The sequence below is a fragment of the Heloderma suspectum genome, chromosome 3 (assembly GCF_057233095.1).
Source record: "Heloderma suspectum isolate Gila_16-S chromosome 3, 16-S_ref, whole genome shotgun sequence".
Taxonomy (NCBI): Eukaryota; Metazoa; Chordata; class Lepidosauria; order Squamata; family Helodermatidae; genus Heloderma; species Heloderma suspectum.
In genome coordinates this window covers 178,346,540-178,360,602 of record NC_139460.1, presented here as the reverse complement: position 1 = coordinate 178,360,602, position 14,063 = coordinate 178,346,540, and the positions used below count along the sequence as shown (strand labels likewise).

Genomic DNA, 14,063 nt, shown 5'->3' with positions numbered 1-14,063 from the left:
CAAATGCACTTATTTAGGGTCAATATCTCACTTATTTTTTAAAAGTGCTGGCTTAAAACTATAAGCCCAAGACAAGGTGGGAACACAGGGATATCTAAACAAACAAGTTCCCTCTTGAGACCAACATTAGTCACAGGTCACTGTCCTACAAGATTTCCTGTAAATTTACAGCCAGTGTTACGAACACAGTCTTAAAAATCTGTCCCTGTAGAACAAGGAAGTTGAATGATGTTTTATGAATCTCACCCCTAAAAATGAGCAGCTTGTGGATGTCTTTAGAGTGATGTTGCTTAGTCGGCCCACTTCAAGGCAGCCTCAGCATTTCCCCCCCAGTAAGGCCTCATGAAGGCTTTCCTCCTGTAAAGCAATGCTGAAGCTGGACCTGTCAGACCAGCGGGGTTCAAATATTTGCATGTCCAGTGGGTATTTGGGTTTCACTGTTTCTCATCTTTGGTTAAGAAGGACTTAAGAAGAAAATGGCTGGATCTGGGCCAGCAAGGCCAGCATTCAGTTTCCAAGAAGACTTAGACAGATGCCTTTGTGAAGCTTGCAAGCAGAACATGAAAGCAACAGCCCTCCCTTCCAGCTTATCCTCACTATCTGTCATTCTAAGGTTATGGCCTTTTAACAGGGGGTCCTATTAGGCTGTTATGAGTAACAGTCACTTACAAGTGGGACCTGCAATGAAATGCCGTGATGTTTGGGATTCCAGCCGCTCCATCCCACCCCCCTTCTCCCTGGTTTTCCATGCTCCCTCCCCGTCCCAAAGTCAGTCAGCACTGGGTTGTTTGGGGGGGTTGTCCCCCACCCTGAATCTTTTTCCCCTAGACATTTCTGTAGTTCTGCAGACCTCAGCTTTCCCTCATGTCTGCTAATACCTCCCTCTTGCCCGTGGCTGGTGCCACTTTGGCTACATAAGGGCAGCACTTTGAAAATTGAGATCACTATTTGTGTGTGTGTATCAGACTTATCTTCCATTACTTAGTCCCAGTTCCTCTCTCTCTCTCTCTCTCTCTGTATGTGTGTGTGTATGTATGTGTGTGTGTGTGTGTGTGTGTATATATGTATGTATGTATGTATGTTTTAAAGTTTAAACTGTAAAATTTGTATCAAAATCCAACTGCCCTTTTGGCTTGCTTGTTTTTGTCCATACAGACAGTCACTTACCAAGTGGCAACTTACCATAGTGTGCATATAATCACTTGGTAAGTCATTTACCTATACTGTTCTGCAAAGTGGTGAAAAAAATCTTACTACACTTCTGCATCTGACCAGACATCCAGGGAAGCAGAGGGAGATCATCACAACTTAGCAAGAAAATACAAATGATTACCTTACCAAGAGATAATTTACAGATTACCAGTTTACATGTACAGCAGTGCTAATAAATACCACATGCTGAGCTGGTCATCTGTATTAATTCTTTGTTCACAAAGACTTCAGCTAATGAGTGATAAAGTTGTCTGGTATTCGTTCTATTTGTTGGGAGTTGTAGGACTTTTCCCCATCTAAACATGCATAGGATTGCTTAGAATGTAATTTATTCAGAAGCCTCATTCTGTTCAATGGGGCTTACTCCCTGGTAAGTGTGTGTAAGATGCAGCCTTAACAGCACTGAGTGATTCCAAAGGATGAGGCCATCTGACATCGCTTCCTGGTTTTTATTTTATTTTTTTCTTAAAATCTATTTTTTAAAGTACGTACTACACAGAAAACAGTGAGATCTTAATTGTATTACATTTCTCATGATTTCATGCTCTTCAGTAACCCACATTGTGGGACCTATGCTCGTCATTACAGAGCCCAAGTGTGTGTGTGTGTGTGTGTGTACATTTTAATATAATTTCTGTGTTAAATTGTAAGATAATATTACTAGTAATAACATTCATGGGTAAAATAAATGAATGCACTCCTATAGAGAGTAATGCCTCTCCCCTTCCCATCCTCTACTTACAAGCATCAGGATATGGTTTATTTTAGAAGTGTCAGATATAAAGGCCTAGACCATATCAGGCCCTCTGAAGTACCCAATCACCCAACAATGCCACACCAAACTCCACACAGTCCAACCAATTTTGGAATCAGGAAGTCAGTAACCTAAGGAAGCAAACCACAGCTGAGGGGCTGTGGATGTTGCAGGCCTTCCTCTCTGCCTGTGGAGAGGGAGGTCCATCACTGGAGGCCTCCTGGTTGTGGCAGTGGAAAATCCACTGCTCTCACTCCACCATAGCTGCTCTGATGGTGGCAGGGGGTGAAAGGGATGTCAGGAGTGTTGGGGTGGATTGGGGGAGGCCTTGGATCCACAGGATTCAAAGCCTTCTTGTTCTTCCAACACAATCCTGACCGGGGGGTGGGGGACAGGGGGATGGGACGATATTTACTGGAAAATGGCAAAAGGGTGACCAAGTTACAAAAAAGGGAGCATAGGGAAAACACCCCCCCACACACACACCTTCTGCCCTGGCCAGTGTGAGCTAGGCAGGTTTTAGGAAGTGATGGTTCCTCTATCGCAAGACTCTCCACCTATCTGACCTCCATAAGATTGCTCTGTTAATAGAGCAACGAGCATGGCTTGCAGTGATTACCACTGTGTGTGTCAGCATCAGTTCCTCTCACATTCCAATGAACATTACAGCACATAAAATAGGAATAAAGCATCTTCTATTTTTTAAAATTGCCATAGTTCCTGTGAGGTTGTTTGGGTGTGTGCACTTAATATGCACAAAGAGCAGCACAGGAGTTACCTGTGTGCAAGTGTCCAGCTAGACAAATGAAGCAGCAGGCTTGGGTGCTTGCTCTACATTAAGCCTTTCAGCCCACTGCTTTTCATCGCAGCCTGGGGTCCTTCTTCATGAGGGAGAACTGCAAAGCAGGCACTACAATGGGACATTTCAGGACACCTGGACAGCTGCTCTCTCTCCCCACGTGGCTCTGTTTGCAAGTAAGTATCACAGCCTGCTATTTCAAACAGCAAGTTTGCAGATGGCCAGTTTGCCTCAACATATCATTGCCATAAAGTTTACACTTTAAACAAAGGAAGGAAGGAAGAGAAGGGAGGGAGCTTTGGGGGTGCGGGGATACTGAGCAGCGAAGCAGGGGAAACGGGGCTGTTGTCAGCATCCAGCATGGCTGAGCAGCTGCCAGGCCCCAGAGCCCCAGCAGGGCCCATTGCTGATGCCCCCCCCCCCATTTCCCTTGGGCCTGCACTCTGAGCAGCGCCACCAGCTGCTAGTACTGCTCAGAATGCTGCTGCTGCCTGCCCCTAGCGCTTGCTGCTGCTGGCCAGCTAAACTGGAGGGCACTTTGCCCGGGGCCATCTCAGACCTGGAGCTGTCCCTGAGGAGAAAGAGCTTAACTCTGTCCCTGCCCACAGATTCTGCACTCCAAATCACTCCCCCCCCCCCGTTTCTTCCCTCACCCATGAGGGTCAAAAGATAAATATGTGTTTTAGGTTAGTGGGGGTGATACAGAAGGCGATTTTGATGGTAGGCATGGTTAGCCTTTTGGAGTAGGCATTTTGGCAGGTAGAAAGATTTTGGTGGCTAAGCAGTGGGTGAGCCTGGGAGGGACTTTTGGCACAGGGCTGGTGGTAAGAAGGGGCCAATGGTGATGTTGGAGAATGTGTTTTGCTGGATGAAGGGGTTATGGAAAACAATGTGTAAGCACATGGGAAGGGAAGCAGATGGAAAAGGGCAGCACCTGGGTAGAAAAAGATGAGGTGGGGGGAGGTTAGACAGGCAACCATCAGGAAGATTACTCTGAAAGCCTTATTTCCACCCTGCCCTCACTGCCCTCCACACCAGGCAGTGAAATAGTTGCTGGGGTAGAAATATTCAAGAAGGGGACTTTGCAGAAATGAAATTGTGGTAGAACTGAGCATTTTTAGTGAAAAATCAAGGTTGCGTCTCCTGGGCATTTACTGAATAAAGAGCTTGACCTCACAATTCATTTTAGTTGGACATGTCCTTTAGTTTGCTAAGGAAACTCTCAATGACTGTTTCCATGTTTGTAGAATTAAAGGTCTGGGGATTTTCTTTGTTTTGTTTCCTTCTTTTATTTCTTTTAATTTGATATGTATATTTCTGTTATCCAAAATTAACGCTACCCAAAATTTTACTAAATGTGGTGTTCTCCTTGGCAGGGGATAAGATGGGTGGGCTAATGGGGAGGGAAGGAGGTTAAGCAGAAGGGATTTGGGGGTGGGCTGTGAATGAAGGAGAAAATGTGGCTTGTTTTGAAACATTTGTGTTTGTTGATATTTTGGTGTGTCTGTTTATATACCAAAATAAAGGTGACAACAATAATAAAGAAGAATAATGAAAAGAATGTCAGGACATCCCCAGTCTAATCTGTTAGGAATGTTGTGCTGAGGATACTGTCTTGGGCAGGGAGCAGGAATAGACCTTACAAGTCCTGTCCAGTCTTACAGTTCTATGGGTTGCATCCAGTGTTGTCATGCTGCTGGTGCAAAGCTTCTATTGCTTGCAGAAACCTGCTTTTCATACTTGCACAAGTGCCAGACTCAAATCCAATACTTTGATTCTGCTTGCACAAGCTGTTGCACAAGCCATTGAAAGTATAGCTCATGCTTTTATTTCTGTATGTGATTCCTGAAAGCCAAAACTATTAAAAAATAGAAGGCCCTTTCAAATCTTCCCTACTCATGACAGAGCTTCCATATCAAACTAGTAATTAACCCTTCTATTGTATTTTTCTCCCTTTTGCTTCCAGTATAATTATTCTTAATCCCTGGCACCCATTCTCTCAAGCAGCTTCATCTCTTCCACCTGACTGCTAAAATGACGTGGGGGATTCTCTTCTGCATTTCCCTGACATCGACAGCACCTCCTGCTGCTTCACCAGCTGTGACTGGGCCTCTCTCCCTGAAGAACAAGCATGTAAAATAAACGGCCCTATGAGCAGAAAAGGGAAAGAAGCGAATAAGACAAACTATCACTGCTTCCTTCTCCCCATGTGGCTGCTTTACTGGTTGGGAGTAGGCCATTCCTCTGTGGGGGCAGCGACAAACATTGGTGAAAGTGCTGTAAGCCACCTTGAGCTCATGGGACAGAGCAGGCTATAAATACAAACAGACTCACAAGTTGGGTTGAAGCAAATGTACTGGTGTTACAGGCTGTTACTGCAATGGCTTTTGAGAAATGTTCGTCTTTGGTTACAAAAAAAGAGGAAATGTAGCAACAGAAGATGAAAAAAACATAGACAGCAGCCAAGTGTGTGTGTGCATGGAGACAGAATTGCTTTCTCTCCAGAGATAGCATTCTGCAGAAAGACTTATAGGGTTTTATTTGAAAAAATTTACAATCAGTTGAGAGACCTAGAACGAGATCCAGACTTAGGCCACATCGCTTTGGCACCGCTTTGACCCCCCACCCTGTTGCAACTGCGCAGCGATTCGGCTTTGAGTCAGCGTGCCCTGCGATACACTCGCGATGTACTGCTGCACCTCCCTAACAGACTCGCCGTGCCCTTTTGGGGGGCCATTTCACTGACTGCAGCTGTGCAGTCCCGTGAGTGTCGGGGTGCGACAGTTCAGTGGCTGTTTTGTATTTGAGGGGCTCAGCTGTGTCTTTCCATCTCTTTTTAGGTAACAAGTGGGTGTTTTTGTGCTCCTTCATTTCTGCTCCGTCAGTATGTCAGTTCCCCAGCCTGAGACTATTGCGATGGTTCGCACTCAAAAGCGTGAGGACTATATGCCTAGCCATCGCTCCAAAATGGTGGCTGGAGCAATGCTGTTCCTTCCCTAAGACACACGTCCCCCCTGGCCCTTGGGTACTGAGTCCTCAACCATTGCAGTGATATGAAGCTGCAAAACTGTGTGAAAGTGTGATTACATAGATGAAAACCCCTCTGTGCCTCTGTAACTGCGCAGCGGTGAAGGGATGTGGGGAGTAAAGGGGCAGCACGGAGTGACGCAGGCACTTCGCATGCCTACAACATGCCCAATGTAAAATGTGAAGTCGGTTTGGGGAAGGAACAGATGGCCTGCAACTGTGGGGGAACCCCCAGCAACCCCCCAAAATCGCAGTAAAATGATTCCTTGGAACTCCGCATTTTCCAGGCGAAAACTACAGATGGCTGCAAAGTTGTGACTGTGTCATCTCTCACGAGGGACCTCGACTTGCACCCTCCCCAGAGTAAAAGCCCGGTGTAGATGGGGCCTTAGTCATACTTAGTGTAGGCTCACTGAAATCAATGGGAATTAAGCCTGTCATGTCCCATTGATTTCAAGGGGTCTACTCTAGGTATGACTAAATCTGGACTCAACACTTAAACAATCTCAGTTAAAATTAATCAAAGAGGCCAGCAAACAGAAATCTATAGATGATGCCTCCAATGAAGATTGGAGAGTTTGTTTGTGACCAAATCCATCTGCTAAGATTTAGGAAAAGGAGGGAAGGAACAGCACATAAGTTGGCATGTTACGTTGAGCGATGGCATTTTATTGCTGTATGCTGATGGTTTAAACAGATGATTGTCAAAATATTTTGTGGACATTTGGGCATTTAAAGAAATATTTGTTCTGGTGTATTTGATAACGTACCCTAAATGTGAATATTAAAATAAAAATATTTTACAAGACAGAGATCTGCTTTTACTTTGCCTTGAAGACAGAGGTAAACAAGTTAGCTGTTCTAGAAATTATCACCAGGTCCTGCACAGCAAATAGCAAAAATCACAGAAAGATCTAATTGGATTTTGGAGCATGGTTTCTCCATCAATTTCCAGGCAAGAGCTATCAAAAACAAGATCGTGAGGTATCTGTTGAAAACCAGGATGGCAGAGGGCCAGGAAACCAGCAGCATCCTGGTGCACTAAAAGCTGCAGAATGAACCATTTGGAAATCTTCCCCCCCAAAGGTGAAGAAACTGGTTGGGCAATAAGCACTGAGAAGTAGAAGCCAAATGGCTGTACGGCTAAGAACACAGGACACCCTGCTCCCACTAAGGCCTAATATAAATGTGATGTAATGTGTGGTAATTAAGAAGAACTTACCCTTGTAGCATTACATGTATCTGGTATCTCATTTCAATTGGATCACCTCTGCAAGAAATGCAGTGTTAGCATGCTAGAGATCCCTCGTTTAGGTGAGCACTATGTGGCATGTTAGCATTTGCACACATAGCAGTTGAGAGCCTGGTTTACCCAAGAGAGCAGGCACATGCAAACTGTGAAGTGTAGGTTCTTCTTGTCTGCTCAACATCATATTTAGATTGGATCTGAAGGAGCCATTGATAACCTCAGCCAGCATGAATATTTTTAAAACATTGAAAATGTGTCACCTTACAAAAGGAAAATTAATAAATCAAAATCAAGGTTTACGTTAGTAATATATCAAGCTGCTCTGATCTACAATTCATATTCAGGCTAAAACACGATTCATTTTCAATTCTGAATCAGTACAGGGGCTAGGGGCATTTCTACACCAGCCTAGAATCCTGCATTTAAAATGGGGCTTCCTGCTTCCGTTTTAAATGCAGGATCACGACGACTCCCTTTTTCACCGGCTTCCTTTCCCCCTGCCCTTTCCCCCTCCTTCTCCCTGTATCTGAGTCTTCCATTCTCTTTCATTGATCTCGCTCCTCTTCTTGCCGCTTTAACTCTTTTCATGGAGGAAACTGAAGCGGAACACAATGGGGTAATTTGACAGCTCATGATCTAAGATCTATTTAAAAACGGAACAAAGGGCATTTAGTGCAGGAGACGCCTTGGATGATTACAGCATCATGTAAAGAGCCTGCAAACTTCTGTGAAGGAGCAATCTCAATTGCAGGATAAAAGCTCTGTGTGAAGAAAGCCTAGTAATAGTTAGATTCATTAAAAACAATAGGACTTAAGTTAGAAATTACTATGGGTGTTTGCAGACAAGGCTTTCATTGTGTAATCATCCTGCTCATTCATGGAATTTTACTGGGGTCCAGATCTCATCTTCTTCCACTTGTAACCCTCCCCTGGATTCCCACCACTTCTTCTGGTTCCCCTCCCCCTTACCATAGAAAATCCATTGAAAGATGGAAGAGGTGCACAATGCCTTTTCACTGGTAGCACTTGGAAGCACTTAGGTCCCATTGATTTCAGTGGGTCCACTCTAAGTATGATTAAGTCTAGATCCAACCTTTGGTTACAGTTTTGCATATTTCAAAAAGTTAGACCAAAATGGTCAGTTTGAAAAATAAACATGTCTGGCTTTTTTGTTTTGCTTCTCTGAACTTAACCAAATAAGTATTATTTTCATATTAGTGCTACCTTCAATAAATTTTTCAACTAAAATTTCAGCTCAGGTCCTTCACTATCTCCCAAAGTTTCACCATACATATCTGTCTTGCTGCCATCAAACGGGGGTGGAGGGAATCATTATTCTATTTTCTTATTGAATAGAGCCCAACAAGATAGTCTGTGGCTTTGGTGGATGATAATACCCAGTTGCATCATAAATTGTAGCACCTTTTTCAAGATGGTTTTATTTTAGGATGGTCCCACCATCCCTTCAGACCATCATTTTCTAAAGATTACCCAAACCTGTATGCATGATTTCCTAAGTCTTTAGGATGTAAAATACCACTGAAAGGTCATTTTGAAGTAAGGGTCTGTTAATGTAACACAGTGTGGGAAGAAAATAATTTGATTCCCAGTTCTATCCAGTAGTTCAGTTCCTCTAAATGTCCCAATTCTCTCCCCCGCACCCCACTCCTATAAATATGTCACTCAATGAGGTTTGGTTTCCAATAGAATCATATAGATCTTGCATATTCAGATTTTTAAATCCTGCTTTTCCAAGAACTTGCTTTTCATATAGTGAACTATTTCTCCGCCTTTTATAAATGTTGATTATATGATGTTGATAAAACATCAGTTACCTTGATGTTTTATCACTTAGCTAAAAAAATCGGAAAAATGTTTTTCATTTCCATTAATCCATTTCCACTGTTTAATCCAGAGGTGGGGGATGTGTGGTCCTCCAGATGTTTTTGGACTACAGTTCCCAACATCTTTCACCATTGGGTATGCTGGCTTGGACTGATGGGAGTTGCATCAGCCCAGCCAATGATATCTGGAAGGCCATGCATCCCCCACCCTTGGTGTAATCCATCTATAATGTTATCACCTGGAATCTCTGCCAGAGCTGAGATGACTGCTCAGCCTAGTGCATATGCAAGATCTCATTATGTCTAATTTGTTCATGCCTAATGTCCATAACACATAATTTCAGCGAAGCTCTGAAATGTATTTGTTCATAACCGACAAATAATAGAGCTCCCATATTTGATTTTTTATCCTAGAAATGTTTCTGACTGCATTTTAAAATATACATTCAATGTTTTCTCAGCAAGTCTTTTAACAGTATGTTAAACTTCCCCCCCTAACAATTCCGATGTAAATCTGTTGACATTATATTTAGTTTTTCCCAAATACATTAATCAGTTTCCAGAAATCCAACAGAGATTCTTCCAGATTTGCCAAAATCATCAGGTGCACGCAATTCCACATGGGTAAGTTCTCATCCACACCGTAACACATTTAAGGGTGCAATCCTATGCTGGCTGGGGAATGCTGGGAGTTGGAGGACTTTTATTCTGTCTAAATGTGCATAGGATTGCACCTTAAATGGGGATTAATTGATAACTTCAGCCAGCACAGAATTCATGTTCTTATGATTGAATTCGAGCACTCAGGATTATGATTGTCTCGAGATCTGCTACAAATTAATCCCTCCTGGAGTTAAAATAATAACTTTTGTGTGTGGAGGGGGTCCAATAGCAGAGCACAGGCAGAGTCTATAATTTCTAAGAGCAGCACACATCCAAATATGTATTTTTGTATTTAATTAATTTATAGGCTACTTTTCTATCACATAAAAACTACAATATCTGATAAAACACCTAAAGTAAAGCAGAAGCAAAGTTGTATCCCCCCTAAAACTTGTATTTCTCCACCAACTAAAACAATTTTAATTTGCTGCCAAAATAAAAGAAGGGAAGGTGCTATGCAAACTTTCTGGGAGGATTTCCACAACCTGGGCACCACCACAGAAAATGCCCCGCCCTTGGTCACTACTGATCTAGCGCCTCCACCCCCAGCACTTTCTCTGCTGAAGACCTCAGCAAGCAAGCAGTTTCGTATTGGAGAAGGAGGTCCTTCATAAATCCTGATCCAGACTGTTTAGGGCTGTATAGGCCAAGAGCAGCACTTTGAATTGCGCCTAGAAACAAACCTGTGAGTTAGTGCAGAAGTAATGTGCTCAGAGAAGTGAGTTCCTGTTAACATCACTGCTATATTCTGGACCAGCTCTGGCAGCCAAAAGAACATTACAGCAGAGATGCACACACAGCTCTGGCATGAATCATGTGGGGTGTTTAGCGCTTTTCCTATGCCATTTTCAAAACTGAACTCCTCCAGCTGCTATTAGTTCCAGTTGAGGGGGAGGGACAGGCACAACACTGATACCAATCTTTTCTTCCAGTTAGGCTAATAGCAGTTGGCAGAGGGTGGGGGTGGACTTTACTTAGGAAAATAGGAAAGTAGTAGTAGTAAATGTTCTCTCCCAGCACTGCTGCTCCTATCCAATTTGGGTCTCCTTAAAGCTTCTCAATCTGGAGGGGCTTTTTAAATCAGAAGATCTTCCACACCACATCCAGAGGCACACATTTCCCCTTGCTTCTCAACATGGACACAGAGATGGACTCTGACATTATGGTGAATTGACTGAAGAAGAAAGCCTTCAGGGGAAAATCAACAGTTGTGAATAGCAGGAGAACCAATGGATGGGCAGAGGAGTCAGCAGCACAGGAACACATTGCCAAGGACATAATATTGATTGCATAAGCATAAGGAGCACAAGTGTTCCTCTTCCCATTTCAGAATGCACAAAGACTGGATTTTCAAAACATCTGTTGCACGTGTTGCTGACATCCCATCAGTTGAGATGCAGGGAGAAATGATGGAGCCAGCAGTGGTTGGAAGAGAGTTACTGCACTACTTCCGGAGACTGGAGACATAGAAGTGGCAAGGGGAAAAATGCACACATCATCTGTTAGGAAAAAATGCAAACACCATTTATTTATTTTTAATACAAAAAGAGAAGCAAATTAGAATAACGTGGGGAAATGTAGAAAAATAGATAATTTGAAAAAGTATCCAGGAATGCATATTGTGCAATTATGTGCTGCCTTTGTATTGTAAAAGCCCATTCTTTGAGGGAACAAGGCATGTCTTCTCTGAGGTGCCCTGGAGATTCCTGCAGATTTCCTGCCAGCAAGCTAAGATCTGCAGGTGTGCTTGGCCCAGCAGGCGTTTGGAGTGGAGCCTTGTCTCCTCCCTCAAGGCTGTTGGTTCTGTGGGAATGAACAAAACACAACTCACATCGTTACGGTTTCTGCCATACCAAAATGCACGCCTGTCAGCATTCCCAGCCCAAATGCTTTTCTTTTCTCTTTCAACTACTCGGCTGGCATTGACGGAAACTATTTTCAGAGCCATCCCAGTCACCACGAAGCTGTACTGAGCTGGTCTGAGTCAATATTGTACTCAGCGTTGTATTATTCAACAGTAGTAAACTTTGCTACCTTTTGTGCCTGAGACTCCCACTTTGAGGGACTGATGTTGTGGTTGCAGCTGCAGAAGAGCAGAAGAACATTGTTGTCAATAAAGTGGAGTTCACATTGCTTCTGTTGGCTTGGAGCAACCCTTCTGGTACTGGCATGGGTGCTGGTTCTGCTGCCCTTCTGACTGCTCCTGCAGAGGAGGTTTGGAAACAATCTGCCTGCCCTGAAGGTGGTTTATTCTAACAGCCTATGCAGCCCTGTCACTGGACAACATTGAATGCTGGATGCTGCCAGAAGTTAGGAGGAGGTTATCCACACTAACACTTCTGTGTCCAAGACCTGGTCATCCAGATCTCACAGAACAGTACAAGTGTGAAGAAAGGAGGGAAATGGAGGAAAGTACTAGTACTCCTTTCCTCCACACCAAAAATGGAGGAAAGCAGTACTAGGCACTGATGTTGCCCCTGGCTTTACATTCTCAAATGCTTGCTGCTGAAAATCCAAATGGACACCACAAAGAACTGCTAAGTCACACCAGCACACAGCACATTGCATGACACCCCTCCCTCCCTCCCTCCCACCCACACACCACTGTTCATCCACACACACCTACCTCGGCCCTAGTCTCTAGCATCTGGAGGGCCTGTTGTTACTCTTTCTCTCTGCCTGAGAAGACAAGAAAAAAAATCATCCACACCAACTTCAAAAAGCACACACCAACCCTGTGGCCCCTCTTATTCAGGATGCTTTCAGGTGCATAAAATCACCCCGCCTCCTCCAGACGCGTCTTGCGCCACCTCCAGTCTTACTCCTTCAAACACACCTACCCTAACCCCTTGAAAACCACACCCACATATGCTGCCCTTACATCTTCCAATTCAACAGAACCTCACATCACAGATATTGACTCTCAAGCTCCCCACCCTTACCCCATTAACATACCAGCAGTACAGTAACCAGTATACTTACCAAAGGATAACTAGTGGTTGCCTGTAGTATGGAGCAGAATGCTTCATACTTGCCATCATCCTGGTCACCCCACATGGCTGTAGGGTCCATGTCATGGCTAGTGAAAGGTCCATGGTGTGTGTATGTGGGGAGGTACCACCAGAGCTGTTGCCGCTGTTACATTTTCCTCCATCAGTGCTAATGACTTCTGCAAACAAAGAAAGCCTCTCTACGCAACCAGTCTGATGCAATTAATGTACAATGTCCAGGAAACAATATGTACGCTATTGAGACATGTTACTTATGTGTGAAATACCATTCATACCCAACGATGGAACAATTAGGATTCCAAAATGTGGGTGGATACTGAGAACTGAGTGGTTTCATACAGCTCTAGCCAGAATGGACAAATCCCTTCCCTGCAACTGATTTCTTGCATGCCCCAAGCCTCCACACTGCTTGATGACACCACCTGAAAATGATCCAAATGCCCTTATGTTAAAAGTAGTGTGTGCACATCCCAAATAAAGCCACACTTTGAGCATCTCTACACCAGCCTAAAATCCTGCATTTAAAATGGGGCCTTCCGTTTCCATTTTAAATGCAGGATCACAACAGATTCCCTTTACATGTGCTTCCCCCGCCCTTTCCCCCCTTATCTGAGTCTTCCATATGTTTCATTGGTCTAGCTTCTCGTATTGCAGGTTTTCCTCTTTTCACAAAGGGAACTCAAGCACTGTAATTTGATAGCTCATTATCTCTGATCTTTTAAAAAAACGGAATAAAGGTTATTTAGTGCATGAGATGCTCTGGTGGTTAATGACATCATCTAAAGGATCTGCAAACTTCTTTGAGTAGCCAATCTCAATAGCAGGATAAAAGCTCTGTATGAAGAAGCCCTTTGTCTGCAAATAAGGGAGCCAATGAAAGGTTAGAATCCTGTTAGTCCAGAAGTGTCTTAGTAACTCAGACATAACTTTTAATTGCATAGTAGTTTACATGGAATCAAATTTGAATGGTTATCATGTTCAGAAATGCAACTATATTCTTTCCTTCCTTTTATATCACTAGTCTGTTGAGGCCTTTGGCAGCTTGAAATCGTTATCCATGTCTAAATTGTAACATTGATCATCTGCATAGTGAAATGTAGCTGCCTTATTTGCAAACTGCACTTAAAGGTTTGCTCCTCTCATCCGTTGCTCTCGAACTCCAGTGTTTCATTCACTAAGTGTTTCCCCAAACCTTGACTGTTACTCCATGTTTATTCCCTAGCCCAGAGAAAGCAGGTGATGAGCCCCACAGAACAGATAATTTAAAGATGATTTTATAATATTGCTGCTCTAGAGTTTTCATAGTTATGCGTTTGTCAAGTAATTTGAAATATAGCTGTGACAGCCTAGACTGTCTTGACATCTCCAAATGTTGACTTAATCATTAAACACAATTATAGGTATTTATAAACATAACTGTTTTAATCATGTATATATTTTAAATGCTGTTTTTTATTGTTGTTAGCTGTCTTGAGTGCCATTTTCTAGTAGAAAGGCAGGGTAC

General features: G+C 43.4%; 1 protein-coding gene across 4 annotated transcripts in view; it reads right to left on the bottom strand.

Moving 5' to 3' along the window:
- Positions 1-14,063, bottom strand: part of ASPNAT (aspartate N-acetyltransferase) — an 81,637-nt gene that overhangs the window by 2,833 nt on the left and 64,741 nt on the right. The window contains exons 3-6 of one of the 4 annotated variants that reach the window (XR_014789289.1): positions 12,531-12,717; positions 12,175-12,227; positions 11,583-11,751; positions 11,048-11,351 (exon numbers count right to left, since the gene is read on the bottom strand). The exons of 1 other annotated variant lie outside the window; for it this stretch is intronic. Coding sequence is in view for 2 of the 3 variants with exons in the window: in XM_084845044.1 (XP_084701170.1) it covers positions 12,182-12,227; positions 12,531-12,717 (233 nt within the window). In the remaining variant the exon portion in view is untranslated. Of the gene's footprint in view, positions 1-9,842; positions 11,352-11,582; positions 11,752-12,174; positions 12,228-12,530; positions 12,718-14,063 lie in introns of those variants that run through there. 2 more of the 4 variants (XM_084845044.1, XM_084845046.1) reach the window with 2 other exon arrangements.